The sequence below is a fragment of the Alosa pseudoharengus genome, unplaced genomic scaffold (genome assembly GCF_046254945.1).
Source record: "Alosa pseudoharengus isolate Yale_2024_CS ecotype anadromous, Long Island Sound unplaced genomic scaffold, YU_APseudo_1.1 YU_APseudo_1.1_scf_11, whole genome shotgun sequence".
NCBI lineage: Eukaryota > Metazoa > Chordata > Actinopteri > Clupeiformes > Clupeidae > Alosa > Alosa pseudoharengus.
The window spans coordinates 15493029-15514531 of record NW_027468576.1 but is presented as its reverse complement, the minus strand read 5'-3'; the positions used below and the strand labels follow the sequence as shown (position 1 = coordinate 15514531).

Here is a 21503-nt window from a genome sequence, read left to right as displayed (position 1 = left end):
TAAAGCAGCACTGTGCAAGTTTTAGGGTAAAACTACCAAGCTAGCTACCTAAAAGTCATGATAAACCTTACAAACACCAACCTGAGTCTTATTGACAGAAGCTTGCTAACATGGCAACTGATGTATTTAGGTATCAGCAATGTGAATGCTTTTTTGGATTTCTGCAGTGTAGTGTTTCCGCAACCCAGAGCACAGAACTACATTGTGCATATCCTGCTGGATGGCTGGTGGGAATGACACGTTTATCTGTCCTTCACATGGCCTTACACTATTAAAGTGAATTTAAAGCTGATACTATACTATAGTTGCATAAAATCATACCTCAAAAAACAGAGAAATTGTTGCATAGTGTTGCTTTAAACCATTTAATGCATCAAGTTTCTCTGTTGATGCAAAGAAGAAGGTCCTTCAGTGAGGGTCACTGTTTGCTTATTTGAGATTTTTCATTTCAGAGTATTAGGCAAGAAAATATAATGTAAGGCGTTAAAAATATAGATACTGTTGTATGAAAATACAAGCTTTGACTGCATGTCCTCTTGGTTAGTCAAATAAAAAGCCAAATATCGAGTCCTAGTACAGCTGTTAGTATTAAGCCCTTCTATGTCAATGACATGTTAGTCTAGTTATCTAGTCTAGAAAATGTGTTTCTATTACTGTCTATAAGGTCCCGGTGACTCAGGCTGTTCGGCCTTTGACTATACGAGTCCATCAGAGAGCGCAGCCTCTAGGTAGAGCTGCCATCAGGACAGGGCTTGATGGTGTCCTCCACCTCGATGACCTCCACCACCAGATCACGTATTGCTTTCACACAGTCAAAAGACTCCACCTTGTCGTCCTCCTCCGCATCACGCGTGCCTGATGGAAGTGCTTTGGCGCCCTCTGCTGTTGGCTCAGAGGTCACCAGTCCAAAGGAGGTGGTCTCCCCCTCAGCAGACTGACCGCCAGACCCCTCTAGACTCGCACCACCACCACCACCACCTCCACCTTCTGTCTCCTCCACACTCCCCTCACCTCCAGCTTGTGGTGTCAGAGCAGCAGCCACCACCGCCGCCATTGTTGTTGTCGTTGTTGTCGTCTCCTCGCTGCTGCTCCCTGGTGGTATACTGGAGGCCTCAGCCTCAGCGACCTGGGTAAGCACAGGTGGGGTCAAGTCGTCGTCGTCTTCAGCCAGAGGCACTGCGCTGCCGGCTGGCACCCCCGCGGGTGGGTTGAGATAGATAGCTCTGTCTGTGCAGGCCGTAGAGGAGTCTGTGGGCACCGGTCCAGGCTCCTCCAAAAATGACAGAGCTTCAGGACTGGACGGTGGCTCAGGAGACACCTCCGCTTCAAGCTCGACAGGTGGCAAAGCAACTTGGGCCACTCTGTCCTGCTCCTTGGCCTGCTCCTCCTGTTGTTTCAGCGGCTCTAGTTCTTCTTTGGGCTGCTGCTCCTCTTTCTTTATTTCTTCTACCTGCTTCTCCTGCTGCTCCTCTTTCTTCACTTCTTCTACCTGCTCCTCCTTTTGTCTGAGTGGCTCCAGTTCTTCTTTGGGCTGCTGCTGCTCCTCTGTTTTCTTCACTTCTTCTACCTGCTCCTTCTGTTGTCTCAGGGGCTCCTGTTCTTCCTTGGGCTGCTGCTCCTCTTTCTTCACTTCTTCTACCTGCTTCTCCTGCTGCTCCTCTTTCTTCACTTCTTCTACCTGCTTCTCCTGCTGCTCCTGTGGCTCCTCTGCAACCTCCTTCTGACACTCAGACGCCCCAACTCTGCTGGCCAGAGGGGAGGGCTTCAAGTCAGCCGGCTGGAACTGGAAGCACGTAGCGCCCGCCTGCTTGGAAGGGCTGGATGGGTCCGACAGAGGAGGAGGAGGCGTCCGGCTGCCGCTCAGACTGCCCTGGCTGATGGCCTGCAGGTCGGAGCTGTCCACAAACAGGTTGTGCTTCTTCTGACTGGCTGCCTCCTTCACCACTGCAGAGGTGCGACAGAATGAACAGGCATGAGGAAAGTTGCAAAACAACTCAGACGTGAATTTTACAAAGAACAACCTCAGATACTGCATTTTATAAATCAAGCAGAACATTTGTAGAAAGTTTTAGTAAATTGTCCAGTTTGGAGAACTATGGCAGCATAAAGACATGGTGTAGACTTTGTAACTGTGGGCCCCAATTTGAATCATGGGCAAAGTGCAAAGTCTTAAGTCTAAATCGAGCAGGCAAAATCATCTTGCAAATTTAAAAACCATGGGCAACACCTTAACTAAAACATGGATGCCACATCAAACGATAACTATGGGATAACTACACAACTTTTTGCTTGTTGACAGACTTTGCATTTTCCCTTCATTTAAATTAGAGCCCTATGTGTCACTAATTCTCTCTTTCACTCTAACCGAATCCTAATTGGGTCAGGCATTTTTATTCTGATTGAGGTGTTTATATGATCATTTATATTCCAAATGAGCTGTTATTCCGTTTCTAATCGGATTAAAAGTGTCCCTGTAAACATGGCTATAGTAATAGTTTATAACAGCAGCACCAGATGTGTAAATCAAGAGGCAAATTACAGTAGAGCCCTCAGCACCAGCAGCACAAAGGAAAGACCGAGTGTCCATGCCCAGGTAGTACATCTACACCAGAAGAGGACATAGGACAAACCAGGTACCAGGACAAGGAAAGTCATACAACGAGCTACTTATTCTGCAACCGATTCTGAGCCCGAATAGGCTCGAATGCCATTGTGGGGATGAGTGATCACTGACCTTTATTCACTTCAGGGGTGAGAGTCTTCTTCAGAATGTCCTCATAGACATTCTCCACATTTATGAAGTCAGTGCAATCTGCAAATATGTACTGTTCAAACTTCTCCAGCTCCTAAAAAGAATGAAAGGTGTTATATCAGTGATATGTTCAAGTTCAAGACATTCATAAACCCATTTCGGAATATAACCATTCTATGTAACCCTATGTAAAGGTGCCATTGACCGTTGGTTAGAATGTGTTATTTCTCTCCCTTCACTCATGTTAACACATCTTCCCAAAATGATTTGCTGGGGAAAGTAACTGTCTGTCTTATATTCATGAGTGGATTCTAATGACATGAATGTAAGGTTAATGTGTTTTTGAGTATGTAGGACTGTGTGAGGTTTGTGACATGCACAAGGTATGATGTGTAGCCTGTCTAGGGAGTAAAAAAGCCTTACAGGTCTGCATGAGGGGCTCAGGTGTCTCCTCAGCACGGGGAGTGTGATGTCCATCAGTGCCTCTTGAAAGAATTGCTTCCGCACTGTACTGCTGTCGTAGTCATATTGCTGTGACACACAAAGAGAACACAGTCAGGGGACAATGTTCTGGTTTCACAGGACTGTTCAAACCAACAATGCAAAGGAAATAATAGCAAATTAATAGTGATATGAGTTATACAGAGACAGAGGGGGGTCCAGCACCAAGTAATGCCTCTTTATATTATATCAAATTTGGAGTAACAACACCAGGCATGAGCCAGCAGAGTTCAATAATGAGGGAAAATATATCTTGACAAAAATCAATAAAAGAACCTTCATCAAGATACATCTCTTTGCAATGATAAAGGTGGATGATGACTATGACTACCTTAATGCCAAAGTAATTGTTGGGACAAAAGTAGGAAAAGGGTGGGTGAGAGAGTTGAGGACCTCTTCTAGTTAGAACAACAGGATTACCTTGAGGACTCTCATTTTGGCCTTCTCCATGACAGACCCCAGCTGTGCAGGGTTGTCTTTCTCAGTAGACTGCAGCAGAGACTCAAAGGTGTACATCGCATTGTCCATCAGCTACAGAGAAAACAAAAGCACATTCAGGATGCGATAAAGGCCACAGGATGCTGATGAATAATGACCACCAGAGGGCGCTAAACAGAATAAGCAACTTAGACATGACACTAAGAAGTTCAGTACCGTGTGCATACTTGCTGGAGGTTATGTCAACGGTGTGTCTCTCTAAATCTGTTATCACATTACGTCATATAGATCTTATACCATACTGTAGGACTTATCTATTAGCTGACCTGCTGCATGTGTTTTTGAGCGCCTTGCACCAGCTTGGTGGTGTTGGAGAAGCTGAAGCGCTGCTGGAGCTCCTGAAGCTTCTCATGGAGAGCGTCGAGTCTTTGGAAGCTCTCCTCCAACTCTGTTTTACTGGCCTGCTGGAGGGCCTAGCAGCAGGGCAAGAGAGTCAACAATTACTCCATATGCATATCATAATTAATGCTATAGAAAGTATTCAAAAACATACATATAGCCCACCCTTACAACTTAATTTACAGTGTCTATTTCATATAAGCAATATGACATGAATGAAAGTTGGATTGGTAAAGGACATATTGTTACTGTGATTCAGCCATAAAATAACTGCCTGCATTTCTGCTCTGTCACTTTGAATGAATAGAATGTTGATGTTTCAGTATGAAGCATATCAAATGCTGACTTAGCCTACTGCAAGCGATGAAATGTCTGAATGGGTTTTTTCCAGGTTATGTTCACTCACTCATGGAAAACCTCTCCTCCAATAAGAAATGTATAAATAGTTGTATAGATGAAATGTAATCGTTTTATCATGCTCCATGCAAAACATCTGTAAATGTAAATGTAAATCAGGTTTATAGGCTAAGTATACTTGCGTTTACAAGGAATTTGGTCTCTGCATTTATCCCATCCGTGAATTAGTGAACACACAGAGCACACAGTGAACACACAGTGAGATGAAGCACACACTAACACGGAGCAGTGAGCTACCCTGCTACAGCGGCGCTCGGGTAGCAGTGAGGGGTTAGGTGCCTTGTTCAAAGGCACTACAGCCGTGGATGTGGGAGAGCAGTGCTCAACCACTTTCCCAGCCCACTGGCAACCCTTTGGTTACAAGCCCGAACCCCTAACCAGTAGGCCACGGCTGCCCTCTGTTATTGCTGCACAAACCCCCAACTATTCTAATATATTTTAGCATAGATACAACAACTGTATTCAAAACATGGCACTTTTATTATTGTGTACGCTTGGACAAATGTAACACTGTTATACTTTGAAATACAGTTATAAATTCTACTAACATTACATCATCTGCTGTCAATATATCAGTATACCTTAGCAGTGCTCCATACTGCCCTAACTCTGTCCCCTTCCTTGTCCTGTGACTCACCTGCTGGACCTGCTGGAAGGTCCAACCCTGGCGGACGTCCCTGCAGAGTCGCTCCAGCTGTTCGTCGCACAGCTGTCTTACGGCCTGGAAGCCGCCATTGACTGGCCCAAGCAGCTCTTCCAACACTGAGCTCAGGTACGGATTGACATGCTCTGCACACACACTCTGGGTTCGCTCCAACACCATGGCTGTCACCACAAACACACACACACACACACACACGCACGCACACACACACACACACACACACACAAACACACACACACACACACACACACACACACACACACACACACACACACAAGCACACACACACACACACACACACACATAGACACACATGCACACAGGCAAACAGACAGGTGCAGACACACAAACACAAAGAGACAAAATGCATTCACTGACGAGTACTTACAGATTCACTTACAAACACAATCGTTTTAAGCAATACAAAAACAAACATGAACATTTTAAAATGGCTTTCAAGTGCCTTCTTAAATGTTCCTACAGTCTTGAAAACACTGTCATAATATTAGATATGCATTAGTTACATACAGCACCAAAACAGAAGAAATGTTTGTCTGCCTCACCTTTAAGTTTGGTCTCCAGGAAGGCGCAAGAGGAGCTGATCTGGTCCATGTTGGAGCGCAGCAGCACCCCCTGCTGTTGGGCTGCTGCACTGCACTCCTCTTTCAAGCTCTGCAGTGCCTCCTGCGCCTGAGCCAGCACCTGCGTGTGGGCAGCCTCCACCAACTGAGCACGACCACAGGAAACAGCAACAATAAGCACACAACAATGACATCAACAGCACCGGTCACCTAGTCACAAACGCTTCAAACAACACAATAAGACAATGCAGCTCACACACTAAAGTACACAGATCAGAGCAAAACAATACCGGTATCCACCACCTGAACACAAGATTAGCTGTACACATTGTCAGAACGTGAGAATGCCAATACTGGCTAATTGCGTGTAGCATCAGCAATAGTGATTACCGGGAAAACACCACTGAGATAACAAAGACACATTGAAGAGAATAAGGAACCACATTTACAAAACCACACAAAGAGCTCTTTTATGCATTTAGTACTTCATTAAAAGCCACTGGAAGGATTATTGGCAATGACGCTTACAGACAACCAGGCCCTCCTCTTCTCTGCCCTCTTCCCCTTCAGCTGTGGAATCAGCTCCTTCTGCAGGTAGGGAATAAGCCCCTCCATGACCAGATGTGTGAGGACCTGCAAGCACACACACACACACATACACACACACACACACACACACACACACACACACACACACACACACACACGCCCATGCACACACACACATGCATACACACACACACACACACACACACACACACACACACACACACAGACACACACACACACACACACGCACATGCACACACACACATGCATACACACACACACACACACACAGACACACACACACACACACACACACACACACACACACACACAGACACACACACACACACACACGCACATGCACACACACACATGCATACACACACACACACACACACACACACACACACACACACACACGCACACACACACGCACATGCACACACACACATGCATACACACACACACCAATGTACACCAATTACAAATATACAGATACATAGATACACTAATCAGATAATCAGAATCTTCTTGCTGTCCCCCGCACCAGACTCTCTACCCTGTGGCAGGTCCTTCAGCGCCATGGCACCCAAGCTCTGGAATTCTTTCCCTCAACCCCTGTGTGCAAGTAAACAACTGCATTTTTTATTTTCTTCAATTATAAGATGTGTCATGCCCCAATTCTGATTAAAACAGGCATATGCCTGGGGTCTTATTCTATTTTTTAGTAATCAGAATACGATATCTGGTTATGGCAACAGGAATTAGCTGCTTAAATGACTGATTCACAATCGGAATATTGTCTTTTTTCCAATTAAAACAGGAATATGGTGTGCATGGAAACGTAGTCAATCGAGCAATGAGTCTGGTGTTATTCCATACTCTGATTTGTTACTTCACGAATGTTTCTTGCTACAACGCTGAATACAACACACACGTTCTACTGCAAAAACAATTCTACACGTGTGAAAACGGCGTAGAGCACCAGGACTTGATGCCAAGCTTATCACTTCTCCCTGTAGGCGGGGCATTGTGGGTCCTGTCATCCGTTATGAGTGACAGCTCTGGTCTGTGTGTGTGGCTGCTCTGTGGTTTCCCTTTGACTTCCGCTGCTCGCCTCGCTTTCTCTAAAAATACTGGTCGAAACTGGAGAGACCACCATCTAGCCAAGCCGAAACAAACAGTTTGTTCATGATGAGCGCTCCATGTGTTTACAAGTCACTGACCTGTGCGTCGTCCCCTACGAGCATGTCCCATGATTCATAGTGGCCTTTCTCCTGTCTGTGGAAGTGAATGGCTGCCAGGAAGGCCTGCATCTCACACGTAGGTTTGTGCAGAGAGTCTGGACGGAAGAGAGGAGAGGTTAGTGTGTGTACAGTAGCTAGTATGGGGGACCTTTATCTCTGTGGTCTTGTGAGAGGGAAACTATATAGATGAGACTGAGATCGGGTGTGCACACAGGTTTATGGTGGATCAGGATGATGGAGAGAAACAGAGGGTGAGAGAGGAAAGAGAGACAGAGAGAGAGAGAGAGAGAGACTGAGAGAGAGAGATTGAGAGAGAGAGAAGAGAGGAGAAACATAATGAGCCAGGAAATGGATCCACCCACTTGGCTGTAACAGTCTTACAGATAAGAGACGAGCCCGGCTATCAGTCATCAGATAAAGACTAATCCACTTACTACTTATATCCAGGGATGTAGTGGAGGCTAAACGCAAGTAAACACAGTTTATCCACCTCTGAAATTTCAGAAATAGAGTTTATCCACCTCTTATTAGAGTTTATCCACCAATTGCAACTTCTAACATTAAAAAATCACACTGTATTATCCACATTCACAATATGTTCCTTGAATTTCCCCTTGGGGATCAATAAAGTATCTATCTATCTATCTATCTATCTATCTATCTATCTATGTACACTCATCAACACTCTGAAACCATTTAATACACTGGTATTGTTATAAACATTGGGCAATAACCTCAACCATCATCAAACACGTGCCTTTTATAAAAATCTGATACCGCATGGCACAGTCCACTTTACCGTGATCACAGAATTCATAGTTTACCTCTTATTTTACCACTACACCCCTGCTTATATCCAACAGAGTCTAGTGTATTCAGTTGTGGGTAAGAGGCAGGAGATTGTAGTGGATAACAGGTGATCTTCCTCTCTGGTGTTAAGGATTGATTGTTGTGTTGGGTTTTAATTGGATGATGTTTAAAATGACTCAACATCCAACAGATATATGGCATTTCTTCAAGCAAGATCATCAGTGTGCCCAGACAGAGCTAGCATGCTCTGTTAGCTAGAAATGTCATAATTTCTTACACACTTACACAATCAGACAAACAGACAAATAAGGACGCAACCACACTTGGCCGTTGACCACAGACACCCTGTGGCAGATGTCTGTGTTGACTGCGTCACCTAGCAATGCACAATATGACTTCAAATCAATGACATGATCATTTCAAACCTTTATCTCCATTACGATTAATCAACAACAATATATTTATTATGACCGCCGCTAGCGAAGCTAGCGAATCGGTTATATAGGGATTGTCAAAGTTTTTTTTTTCCCCCGTCATCTACTTCCTGAAATTTTGGTCAACGATACCCGGGGCACCGAAACACCGGGGCACATGAAATTTGGTGGGTATGTAGCCCCACTAGACTTTTACGGAAAAATTTCGTTTGGTCCCCGGGGGCCACTCCCCCTCCGCGCTGGGCCCCCCAAAACCCAAAAAATGCCGTTTTTCCTAAATAACTACCTGAACCGTGGCACCGAGGATGACACAATTTTTATGGTATGTTGGTCTCAAGGGCCCACATCAACCTAGCCCATAATCACTCATTTGTGATTTGCACCCCCCCGGTAAAAAATGAAAATGCAATATCATTCTGCTTTAATCGCCCCTCTCTTCAGTAAAGACGTTCAGAACTGCACCAAATTTTATGTGTATGATTAACCTGACATTCTCTGGGGGTATGCCAAGTTTCGTAGAATTTCATCCATGGGGGGGGGGGGTCTAAAAAATTAAGTTATGTGTATATTTAGTGACTGTACACTCATTGGCCTGTAGATGGTGGTGCACACATATACACACGCACACACACACACAGGTACGTATACCATCAGTATCGGCAATTAGAACGGCCGATACATAATTACAAATTCAGTAGGATTAAAGGAAAACCAAATATTCATCATAAAAATAATTTGGCTGCATTTCCAGTATTGGCGTCACGTAGTCGTTTGTCCACTAGATGGCGCATCGTTGCAGTGAGACGTAATTTTGTTGGAAGTTAATCTAAAGTGGGTTGGAAAGACACTACACTTCCTACAAGGACAAGACTGTAGGCTACAGTAGTTTACTGCAGAGAACGTCTAAGGGTAGGATGATTTCTGCATGACATGTAATTAGGGCCCGAGCACCGAAGGGCGCAAGGCCCTATTGTTTTTGTAAGGATTATTATTATTATTATTATTCATTATTCTACTTTTTTGCTTTCCTGTTTTTGAAGTGGTTAACATTGCCAAAAATTCTTGAAATGTGGCACACACGTCAAGTGTCACGCATCGCAGTTATGTACAAGAGTTTGACTCCGGGCGTGGCCCAGGGTCTCGCTAGCGCCCCCTTAGGTGACTGATCGATCTCGTGGTTGGCATATATTTTGAGGTGGTTAACATGAACGAAAAGTCTTGAAATTTGACACACACATCAGGTGTCACACAAAGCAGCTAGGTACAAAAGCTTGGCCCCGGGCATGGCCCAGGGACTCGCTAGCGCCCCCTTACGCCTCCTTAGGTGACTGATCCCGTGGTTGGCATATAATTTCAGCTACACACACCAAATTTGGTAGGTGTCTGTATCTCTCCAAGATGAACAACTTTCCTATGTACAATGCATTAGCCACGCCCAACAGGAAGTGAGATATTTGGGATTTTGTGCAGACTAATGTGATGAAATATGTGCTGAATTGTGATCCCAAAAGAGGTGCTTCCCATGGGTGAAAACGCATGAAATTTGGCACACACATCAAGTGATACAGTGAATAGACAGGGATAAAAGCTTGGCACCGGGCGTTGGCCAGGAACTCCATAGCGCCCCCTTATGTCACTGTGACTTGTGGTTGGCATATAGTTTTATATACACACACCAAATTTGGTGGGTGTATGTAACTCCCAAAACCAAACAACTTTTGTATAAACATGTCATTAGCCACGCCCACAGGAAGTGAGGTAATTGAGATTTTGTGCATTGTGGACATGATCAATTTTAACGTACTCCTCCTACACGGTTGATCCGATTCATGTCAAAGTTGGTATACATGATGCCGAGATGTTCCTGATTATAAATTGTGAAGTTTTTTTTTGATATGTTGTAATTTGACGAAATGGCGAAATTATTAATTTTAATACCCTTCCACATAAACAAAAAATGTGTCATAATTCACCATGCATGGCTTGAAATGTTTTAAATTTCACAGGTCATTGAAGACCATGTTAATGATAATATTCACATGCCCATAATGCATGTTTGGCATAGCGCCACCAACTGGCAGCAGAAAGAATGACATTTACACTGATGTCACATGATCAATTTGAACATACTCCTCCTAGACGGTTTGTCAGATTCATTTGAAATTTGGCGAATATTATGCCAAGATGTCGCTGATGTTAAATTGTGAAGGGATTTTTGATAACTTATATATTTGATATGATTTTAATATCTCACCACATAAACAGGAAATGTGTCATAAATCACAGTGCATTGAATGAATGGTCTGAAACTTCTCAGGTTAATAGATATCATGATTATGATGATATCCAGACACCCAATGGGCCTGCCTGACATAGCGCCACCACCTGGCCAAGCAGGAAATGTGCCAGAAATGGACAATGCCTTAAGTGATTGATCTGAAACTTTATAAAATATCAGACATCATTATTGTGATGATATTCACATTCGTAATTCACAGGCCTAGCATAGCGCCACCATCTGGCCAAGCAGGAAATGTGCCAGAAATGCTCTATGCTTTGAATAAATGGTCTGACACTTCTCATGGTAATAGATATTACGATTATGATGATATCCAGACACCCAATGGGCCTGCCTGGCATAGCGCCACCACCTGGTCAAGCAGGAAATGTGACTGATCCCGTGGTTGGCAAATATTTTGAGGTGGTTAACATAATCGAAAAGTCTTGAAATTTGACACACACATCAGGTGTCACACAAAGCAGCTAGGTACAAAAGCTTGGCCCCGGGCATGGCCCAGGGACTCGCTAGCGCCCCCTTACGCCTCCTTAGGTGACTGATCCCGTGGTTGGCATATAATTTAAGCTACACACACCAAATTTGGTAGGTGTCTGTATCTCTCCAAGATGAACAACTTTCCTATGTACAATGCATTAGCCACGCCCAACAGGAAGTGAGATATTTGGGATTTTGTGCAGACTAATGTGATGAAATATGTGCTGAATTGTGATCCCAAAAGAGGTGCTTCCCATGGGTGAAAACGCATGAAATTTGGCACACACATCAAGTGATACAGTGAATAGACATGGATAAAAGCTTGGCACCGGGCGTTGGCCAGGAACTCCATAGCGCCCCCTTATGTCACTGTGACTTGTGGTTGGCATATAGTTTTAGATACACACACCAAATTTGGTGGGTGTATGTAACTCCCAAAACCAAACAACTTTTGTATTAACATGTCATTAGCCACGCCCACAGGAAGTGAGGTAATTGAGATTTTGTGCGTTGTGGACATGATCAATTTTAACATACTCCTCCTAGACGGTTGATCCGATTCATGTCAAAGTTGGTATACATGACGCCGAGATGTTCCTGATTATAAATTGTGAAGCCTTTTTTTGATATGTTGTAATTTGACGAAATGGCGAAATTATTAATTTTAATACCCTTCCACATGAACAATAAATGTGTCATAATTCACCATGCATGGCTTGAAATGTTTTAAATTTCACAGGTCATTAAAGACCATGTTAATGATAATATTCACATGCCCATAATGCATGTTTGGCATAGCGCCACCACCTGGCAACAGAAAGAATGACAATTATACTGATTTCATATGATCAATTTGAACATACTCCTCCTAGACGGTTTGTCAGATTCATTTGAAATTTGGCGAATATTATGCCAAGCTGTCGCTGATGTTAAATTGTGAAGGGATTTTTGATAACTTATATATTTGATATGATTTTAATATCTCACCACATAAACAGGAAATGTGTCATAAATCACAGTGCATTGAATGAATGGTCTGAAACTTCTCAGGTTAATAGATATCATGATTATGATGATATCCAGACACCCAATGGGCCTGCCTGACATAGCGCCACCACCTGGCCAAGCAGGAAATGTGCCAGAAATGGACAATGCCTTAAGTGATTGATCTGAAACTTTATAAAATATTGGATATCATTATTGTGATGATATTCACATGCGTAATTCACAGGCCTAGCATAGCGCCACCTTCTGGCCAAGCAGGAAATGTGCCAGAAATGCTCTATGCTTTGAATAAATGGTCTGAAACTTCTCAGGTTAATAGATATTATGATTATGATGATATCCAGACACCCAATGGGCCTGCCTGGCATAGCGCCACCACCTGGTCAAGCAGGAAATGTGCCAGAAAATGGACAATGCCTTAAGTGATTGATCTGTTTACAAAAAAGTTGGATATCATTATTGTAATGATATTCACATGTGTAATTTCCATGCCTAACATAGCGCCACCATCTGGCCAACCAAAAAGTGCATCAGAAATGTTCTTTGCTTAAAATGAATGGTCTGAAATTTCTCAGGTTAATATATATTATGATTATGATGACACCCAATGGGCCTGCCTTGCATTGCACCCCCACCTGGCCAAGCAAGTACATGTGGCAGAAAATAAAATACAAAAACAAGTAGCACACGCATCAAATATGTACATTTCACAAATGCACCACATCGGTGCTTTGTTGGATTCCGACATGTCACGGGTTGCGGCCCGCAGGTGCTCGGGCCCGCCATTGCCGCTTGCGGCTATATTTCCCATTTCCTCTTGAAGCCGAAATAAATCTGAGAATGTTTATCGGACATGCTTGTTTTTTACTGCAGGTAGGCTACGTTAAAGGTGCGATTTGTAGGATTGTTACCAAAGGAAGACTTAGCTAACGTTAGTTGACCTGCAGCTGCTTTAACGTTTCTCCAACCATGACCCAGCTACACATTACGGAAACCGTTAAAACAGAACATAGACCCTATCTAACCAACGTAACATATTTTGCTGAAGTTAGCGATGCAGATGAATTTTACCCTAGGCTACCTGTCGTGGAGAAATATGGCCAGCTCTGCTTCAGACTTGATATTCTTCGTTTGACGAAGACGTCACCATCTCAGGAAGCTCCTCCGATGTGCACTTAATTTGTTTCTTGTTTTAATTTTGGAAATTTGCCTGCCTCTCGTAGGCGTTCATGACTACAACTGACAGCTGTTGACAGTTGGCCTTTGCTAATTTGGCAACCCAAATAGGAGGACACGCTAGCCCATTATTAATACGCTATTCTAGAATTAATTGTTCAAAACATAAACGAAAATTCCAAGAGATTCCGCCCCGTAACTCATTTTTTTTCATAGGTTTTACGGGGTTTTACAGGTTAGAGTAGTGTTGTCAAATAAGCCATTACTTCAATTCATCGTGTTTCCTTACTCTCTGACAACATATATGGTGATCATTTTTGGAATGGTTACAGTTTAATTTCCATTATTTCCTACATACTGGACCTTTAATCCTATCAATAGCATCAATAGCAGAACGTAGGTAAAATAATGTTACCGTTAGCATGGTTGAGTGATGGTGGCCAATTTGATTATTGATGTATTTGTAGAAAACCATAAATGCGTTTATAGGCTACCAAGCAAATCGATAACAGCACTAATTGTATCTTTGAACTGTCATCTCATTTGCTTATGACCATAACCTAGGCTACTAACAGGAGCTAAGTGAGTTAGCCACAACACGTTCGCTACGTGATGGTTTTTAAATGGAAAATATGTAGGCTACCTGAAAGATAACCTGTCTATGATGCATCCTAAACACCGCTGGGACATTTCTGCTCAAGGTCTCAAAAAGCATCTGAGTCAACGTTCATTCCCAAACACCCATATAGGCTACTTCAATCCTCTATTTTCAAAGGTGATTCAAGTAAGGAAGAGCATGGCTCAAAGTAAAGTAACTGAAACTACATAAATTCGTCAAAGTGAATAATTTGTGTCAACTCGCCGCAATGTAGATTTATTAACGCACCCGTGATGATCGATCTACATCTCCATTTAAACCAGATGTTTTAGAGCGCACGTTGAGATGTATTCAGGGCAGGGCTGTACCTACACATATTTGTTGCACGTGCTACAAAAATCATTCTTTGCGATGGATGATTTAGTACCAACGTTACACCGGTCAGATACAGTTTTGCCTATGGCTATTCCGTGAGACTGAGGCGCTTTTTGTTTGTTCGAAGTGCGTGCTTAGGGTGTGAGAGGGGAGTCGATGTGATTCCAGCTTGGTAGTTAGTCTATGCGATTAAAAAACACGTGTGTGTGAAGTATCCAAACAATGATAACGCTTTCATTATGGCTGCTTTAGCCACAGACCTTGAGCTACTGTACAGTGGGTTGGGTTCCATTTAGAAGTGTCCACTTCATTCGCCCTTTCCGTGATTCGCCAAGAGGTGGCAGCTTGATACTGTAAGGTGTAAGCCATTGGTTCCAAAGGAGATTTTATTTGGGTCGCTAGCATAGCCTAGTGACAAGTGTTGTGTAATAGGCCTAGCATAGGGCCTACCTTATATAGCTTATAGTTTGTTAACAGTCACGGTTTTGTCATAACTCCCTCTATGCATTTTTGCATTTAGCTCTGAAACCGGGGGGCGAACACGTCGCAGGGGGGGCGCGCAGTGCGTGGATATCTCAATCGCAAAATTAAACAATATTTCTATCGGACTAGGCTGGGTGAAAGTCAAAAGATTGAGCTTAACCATGGACCTCATAGTTGCAAAATGCAAGGGAACATCAATCAGCATATTATTTGCACAAACAATAACGGACAGCTCTTCAACTTTGCCCGTTAAAATGTGTATGAACAGTCTCGCAACGCATTTCATGAAGGCCCTTTTGGACATGTCAGTTATTTGCACCACTGGGTAAAACGGCATTTTGTTTTAGACTACTGGTATTTCATTTGTGCATTGACAATAAAGCTGAATATCATTTGAACTAGATGACTAAATTTATGCATATGTAGAAGAAGAAACATTCACAAAAATCCATGACATGACCTCTCTTCTTGATAGCTGTTGAAAACTGCATGGAACTGACAGGGATTGTTTTGTTTAATAATAAATAAATAAATACATGATGCTGCTACCTTCTGCTTTTCCCAAATACAATGTAGCCTACAGGTGTACCTTTCATCAGTCCAGTTGCAATGGATGGACTGTGATGAACTGCCCTACTTGTGATTGTTTAGAGATTTTAAAGGTTTTATAACAATGCTACAAATTTTTTGGCCCAGAAACAAATCTATTCACCTTTGCAGCGGCAGTAGGCTACTTTGTGTGCGGAATGTGTGCAAACACACATTCCAAACAAGCATACACAAAAGTTTCAAGAGTGGGGGATGGAGTAGAAGATGGAGACAAATTCATTAATATGATTTATTTTCGCGGAATGGACAGGACTGAGCGGCGGTCATATTTTGTACCGCTATGCGGTACATCTAGTTATTATTTATTCTATGATACATTTTGCCTTCTACATAGTTCTCTGACAAGGTACCGGAATACAAAATGACAGACACGGCAATCTTTTTAAATAGGCTGCTCAGGTTGAGGACTGTTAGCTCTGTGTTTGTGCTTGTGTCATCCATGCCATCAGATACATTTTGAGTGAACTCGGACTTACATAAGTTGGACAGTTCACGAATGTATGCATTTACGAAAGTATTAACATGAGTAAGATGAATGACCAGAGTAAAATTAAAGTCGACGAGAGATTCTAAATGTTGTTTTCGACATCTTCTACATCTTCTGATAACTGACTAGTCCTATGATCAAACCATTTAGATTATACAGAGAGTGACGGCCATCGTGACTGGCAGCAGTTGGCAGCAACAGCTCACCACAGCAGGCAGCCCACAGATACTATAGTGTGCAACACTGAGTTGCAGAATCCAAACACAAAACAGCACAACAGAAACAGGAAACAGAAATATTATGACTCAATATAGAGGCAGGCAAAAGTCAACCTTACCATGATTCTGATGGCGGATGCTGTGACTGAGTGTGCAAAGGAAGTGGCGCCGCTGTTCGTCGTCATGGCAGCAGAGGTAAACATCGCGTCGGTATGGTAACCTCAGATACACTGGAAATGCAGTGGAGGGAACCAGCTCAGGGGCAGAGTCCTCTTGTCCATCTGAACCAACAGGACAACAACAACAACAACACGTTATATACGTACATTTTTATATAGTGCACAACAAACACAAAACACAACAAAACTAATATCTGTGTGTGTGTGTGTGTGTGTGTGTGTCTGTGTCTGTGTGTGAGTGGTGTGTATGCATACGTTGGTTGGTGGATGGCTGTGCATTTATTTTTGTAATCATCTGTATATTTATTTGTGGCTTTGTGGGTGTGTGTCTGTAAGTAGGTGAGAAACGTTTCTGAAAGTGGCTGATGAAAGTTAGTAAAAAAATTGGTAAAGACGGTTGACACTTACTGTTCAGATCAGGAATGGCCTTATTAACTAAAGCCTCATACTTCTCCCTTGAGGTGACCACAGTGCCCCCAACTAGGTTCAGCTTCTGACGTGCAGGAGTCCCTCTCTTACACATCTGCAAACAGAGTTATTACAACTACTTTGATAAAGCTAATGAAAACGAGCACAGCAGGGATGGACAGAGAACAACACAGCATGTTAAAGATGGGTTTTGTCTTATCAGATGTTCTATACATTTACATTTATTATTTTAGCAGTTCTTTTTTTCAAAGCGACTTATGTCAATTATACTCATACTGTATTACAAGGGCTTTGTTACATTGTCCCTGGAGCAACTCAGGGTTAAGTGCCTTGCTCAAGGGCACAACGGTGGAAGCCGGGTATTGAACCAGCAACTTTTCTGGCTACTGCATACTAGCCTAGCTCCACTACTAACCACTACGCTACCACCGTACCACCATAGATGATGACAGAGAAAAGGGTGTTGTTGTGGTCACCTCCTGGTTGTCATGGAGCTCCAGGCTGTGGTCTCGTAGAGTGGCCCATCTGTCCTTCCACCTCTTGGCATCCTCACACTGTGAGACACTCCCCTCGTAGAGGACCTCACACGCACCTGCTTGCTCCTGCAGGAGGGAGAATAGTCATCAATGTGTGTGTGTGTGTGTGTGTGTGTGTGTGTGTGTGTGTGTTTGTGTGTGTGTGTGTGTGTGTGATTTCTTACCCTCTGTTTGAGAAGTAGTGCCGGGCTGGTGTTTTGCTGCTCCAACTCCTCTTGCAGTTGTGAGCAAAGGGTCACACGGTACTGCCGTCTGAAGTGAGGACCGAAACCCTTCAGCACTGTCTCTGTATGCTCTGCACACACACACACACACACACACACACACAGACACACACACACACACACACATGTGCACACAGGCACACACACACACACACACACACACACACACACACACACACACACACACACACACACACACACACTGTAAGTACACTGTGTTGTAGATGTGCTACAATATATGCACATCTGGATTATATTAGAACTGTAATGCTGCTTATATTAATCTAAGAGTGCATTATACCCGTCTCATGATGTCATTGGCCTGATATTATCCATTACATAGGTTAATAAAATCTGAATAGGATACCTAACATTGGTCATGGTGATGTACTGGAACACCCAAATATTCCACAATATTTCACATTCCAAATTATCCCTCAAACCTACTCTGACATGTCCAACCCGCCCTGATCAGGGTGTTTCCCGGAGCTGTTTTATGCTGGTGTGGTCTCCAGCAAACCACAGTCTGGTCCTTGTCCAAGATACAAGGCTTTCATCCAAACCAATACAAGACTATTTTAAAACAAACCTGAATTAGTGGATGAATTGGCCGTTTGAATTGAAAAGCTCTCCCCAGGAAGGCATAGTTTTAGTATCATGGTTTAATATCAAGTCTACTTTGTCCATCACAATATTTGTTGAATAGCTGTATATATGGTTATGGTTATGAAAACAGTAGATCTGGGCATGCCTGTCATACACAGTAGAGTTACGCCTGCAGTACAGGAAACCTCTTTCTTCCGTGTGTAGTCTGATCCCCTGTACCTAGAGACGGGGTGGGTTGGGAAATGGTTGCATATCTCTGTTTTGAGAAAGCCTTTAACAACACAATAATGGCTATAATTGGGTGTAATTACCCCGCCATTACAACACAGCTAAACTACAGGATGTGTGCTGAAGAGAACGGGAGCAAGTAGATCTGGTAAGGACCAGGCAACAGTGTCATGGCAGTGGCCCCTACCACGACAGGATCAAAAAGGCATGTTTCTCTAACGATACATAAGAATGACACATTGGATGACATTTAAAAGATGTATTAATACATTTGCTTCTGTTGGTGTATACTAGCTCTGTTCTGTCTAATTCTAAGATGAGACCGTTAATACAATGTTGGCAAAAATTAGATTGGTGAGGTTCTGACATAATATGAGCTCATTTACAAACACTGCAGATTTGAAAATGTAAAGAATCAAAGAATCTTCATTTCACTGCAAGAGAACATCTGGCTCCTTCTCTCTGAGTTTGTGAAGAAATAGTAATACTCATGATGAACCATCATTATGGAAACACCCTCAGTAAGTCAACAACTTATTTTTGTAGCGCCTTCAAACTATAAAATACACAGGACTTTCACCAAGAGGGTGGTTACAGGTGTCTAGGGTAGACAAATCGTGCAGATATAACACAGCCCAGCTCAACCTGGACAAAGATTCCACCAAAACAGCAGGAATAATAAATTATCCACCTTTAAGCTGTCAGCATATTTCTCCCACAAGAAAAGCACCAAATCTGTTTAAAAGCAAGGCCACACAAACAGGTTAGAGCTGGCTCAACAGACTTCTCTTTGGTCTGGAAAAGTAATTTTGTGTTTGTGTGTGTGTGTGTGTGTGTGTGGAGAGAGAGAGAGAGAGAGAGAGAGAGAGAGAGAAAGATGTTATATATGTGTGCGTGTGTGTGTGTGTGTGTGTGTGAGAGAGAGAGAGAGAGAGAGAGAGAGCGTACACACATGTGTCATTGTATGTCATTGAGTATCTCTACATAGTACCAGGCAGAACGGAAATGTCAGAGCTGTGTGCTGAGCAACAGTAGATAATTTTACCACCATGAGAGAGCTCTGCTCTCTTCCATGGGATATCTGAGTAAGTCTCACAGAGAGGTGCCAAAAGACATACGCAACCACAAACTCCTACACCAGACAAACCTGAAGGGCTTTCGTAAAAGGGGCAACATGTTTACCAGACATAGCAAAATGAAGAATTCAATTTGACATAAAGTCAGCTATCCAAGTCAGCTGCGCCTATACGTATGGTGCAATAGCCATGCATTCACATCTGGAGCAGGAAAAACTAATATGAGTCCAGATGTGTTCAGCAGAAGCTGAGTTTTTGCATGGGTGCGTTACTGTTTGCCTGTGACTAAATCCTGGACATAATTCGACAGAACTGTCCACTCCCCCTCAACTTGCTCCAGAGTAGTGTGATGTCATGGGGAGGGCCTCACACCCCGCCCCCTCTCCAGAGGCTCTGTCCATGATGTCAGACTGTTCCAGAGCTCAGTTCTGAGATCTCCTCTTGATGGAGCAGGACTCTCACGGAAGATGCTTTGGTCCACTGCAACTGCACTGTTAAATAACTGGTGTGCCACTAGTTTACCTATTTGTATTGATGTTCATGGAGATGTTTGTGAAATGTTCTCCCTGTCAAGATCTTCACATCTTGGGCAGAACATGTTTACAAATGTTTATCACAGCTTTTTATCCACTACAATTTGCACCATAATTTAAAAATATTAAAATGAGGGTATGTTGATACCCTTAGTAGGCTAGACTTGTTAGACTCTTGCACCAAACCATAGAATGTATGACAATGAACAAGGACAACAAAATGTAAGGATGACACAGAGAAAATATGGTCTATGTCAATGAATTTCTGGTTAACATCTGAACATAGGCTAGGCAATACAAATCTGATATGTAGCCTACCTGACTATGTGTTCTGCATTTTCATATGTATTTAAGAACGATCGAATAGCCTATTTAAAAACGTTAAAAAAATGTATTGCGCTCTCCTGTCACGATGGTACTGACAGATTCTTTTTTCCTCAGACATATTTCTCCTGTTCTGTGGACAATTTGGTTATTGTTATATCATGTTTCTCTTTTTACAAATTCTCCGTTTATGAGTAGCAGGTTAATGCACTTCGCCGGCCTCTAACAAGATGCATATGTCGTTCTGTTATCAAATGACGGACTGATGAACCCACGACGATTAGTCAATCAGAATATCAGCCCAGACATTCTTGTAGGCTACTATTTATGCACTGTATGAGTAAGCTTACCTTTTATGTAGTTGGATGTAGTCTCATCCAGTTGACTGGAAGTCGATCCACCCATGGTCAGGGGAAACTTCAACTTCTCTCACAAGTCTCTTCTCTTCTGTCTGCACAGACGGGTGCGCCTCTTTTTGGTGACTGTCATGAAATGATGGGCGAGTCACTCTTAGAGAGAAATTCTATTTCGCAGATCTTTCAACTTCCTCGAAGTTTGGCCTAGTACGCCTATTACGACATGACTTGAGCAATCTCGTTTCAATGTGTTGAAAATAGCCATATGTTTTAATCAAAATTGAGGAAGAACCTGCATGTTTTCCTTCAAATGTTTTTGTTGAGTTGCCCATGTACGCTGAACTGGAATAGACTACCTCCTGCAATATAATTGAAATGATACATTTAACAGTTTAATGTATTATTATGATTTATTATTGTAGATTATTATTTGTTTTATTATAACAATCACACGGTTTCATCGAAGTTATTCCTCGTAGCCTACCTTACTACGTTT

General features: G+C 42.8%; 1 protein-coding gene across 2 annotated transcripts; it reads right to left on the bottom strand.

The window, feature by feature from the left end:
• Nucleotides 1-351: 351 nt before the first annotated feature.
• On the bottom strand, nt 352-21123 carry niban1b (niban apoptosis regulator 1b). Of its 2 annotated transcripts, XM_076278110.1 has the most exons (15): nt 21002-21123; nt 17825-17955; nt 17601-17726; nt 17104-17218; nt 16636-16797; nt 7528-7643; nt 6281-6385; nt 5735-5897; nt 5145-5332; nt 4018-4164; nt 3674-3784; nt 3176-3283; nt 2735-2846; nt 1679-1944; nt 352-1639 (listed from the first exon to the last, which is right to left on the bottom strand). In XM_076278110.1, exons 1-15 carry the CDS (start codon nt 21054-21056, stop codon nt 725-727), a joined length of 2820 nt encoding a protein of 939 aa, XP_076134225.1. In that variant the 5' UTR covers nt 21057-21123; the 3' UTR covers nt 352-724. The 2 variants fall into 2 exon arrangements, with proteins under 2 accessions (XP_076134225.1, XP_076134224.1); XM_076278109.1 differs by having other exon boundaries at nt 352-1944.
• Nucleotides 21124-21503: the final 380 nt, after the last annotated feature.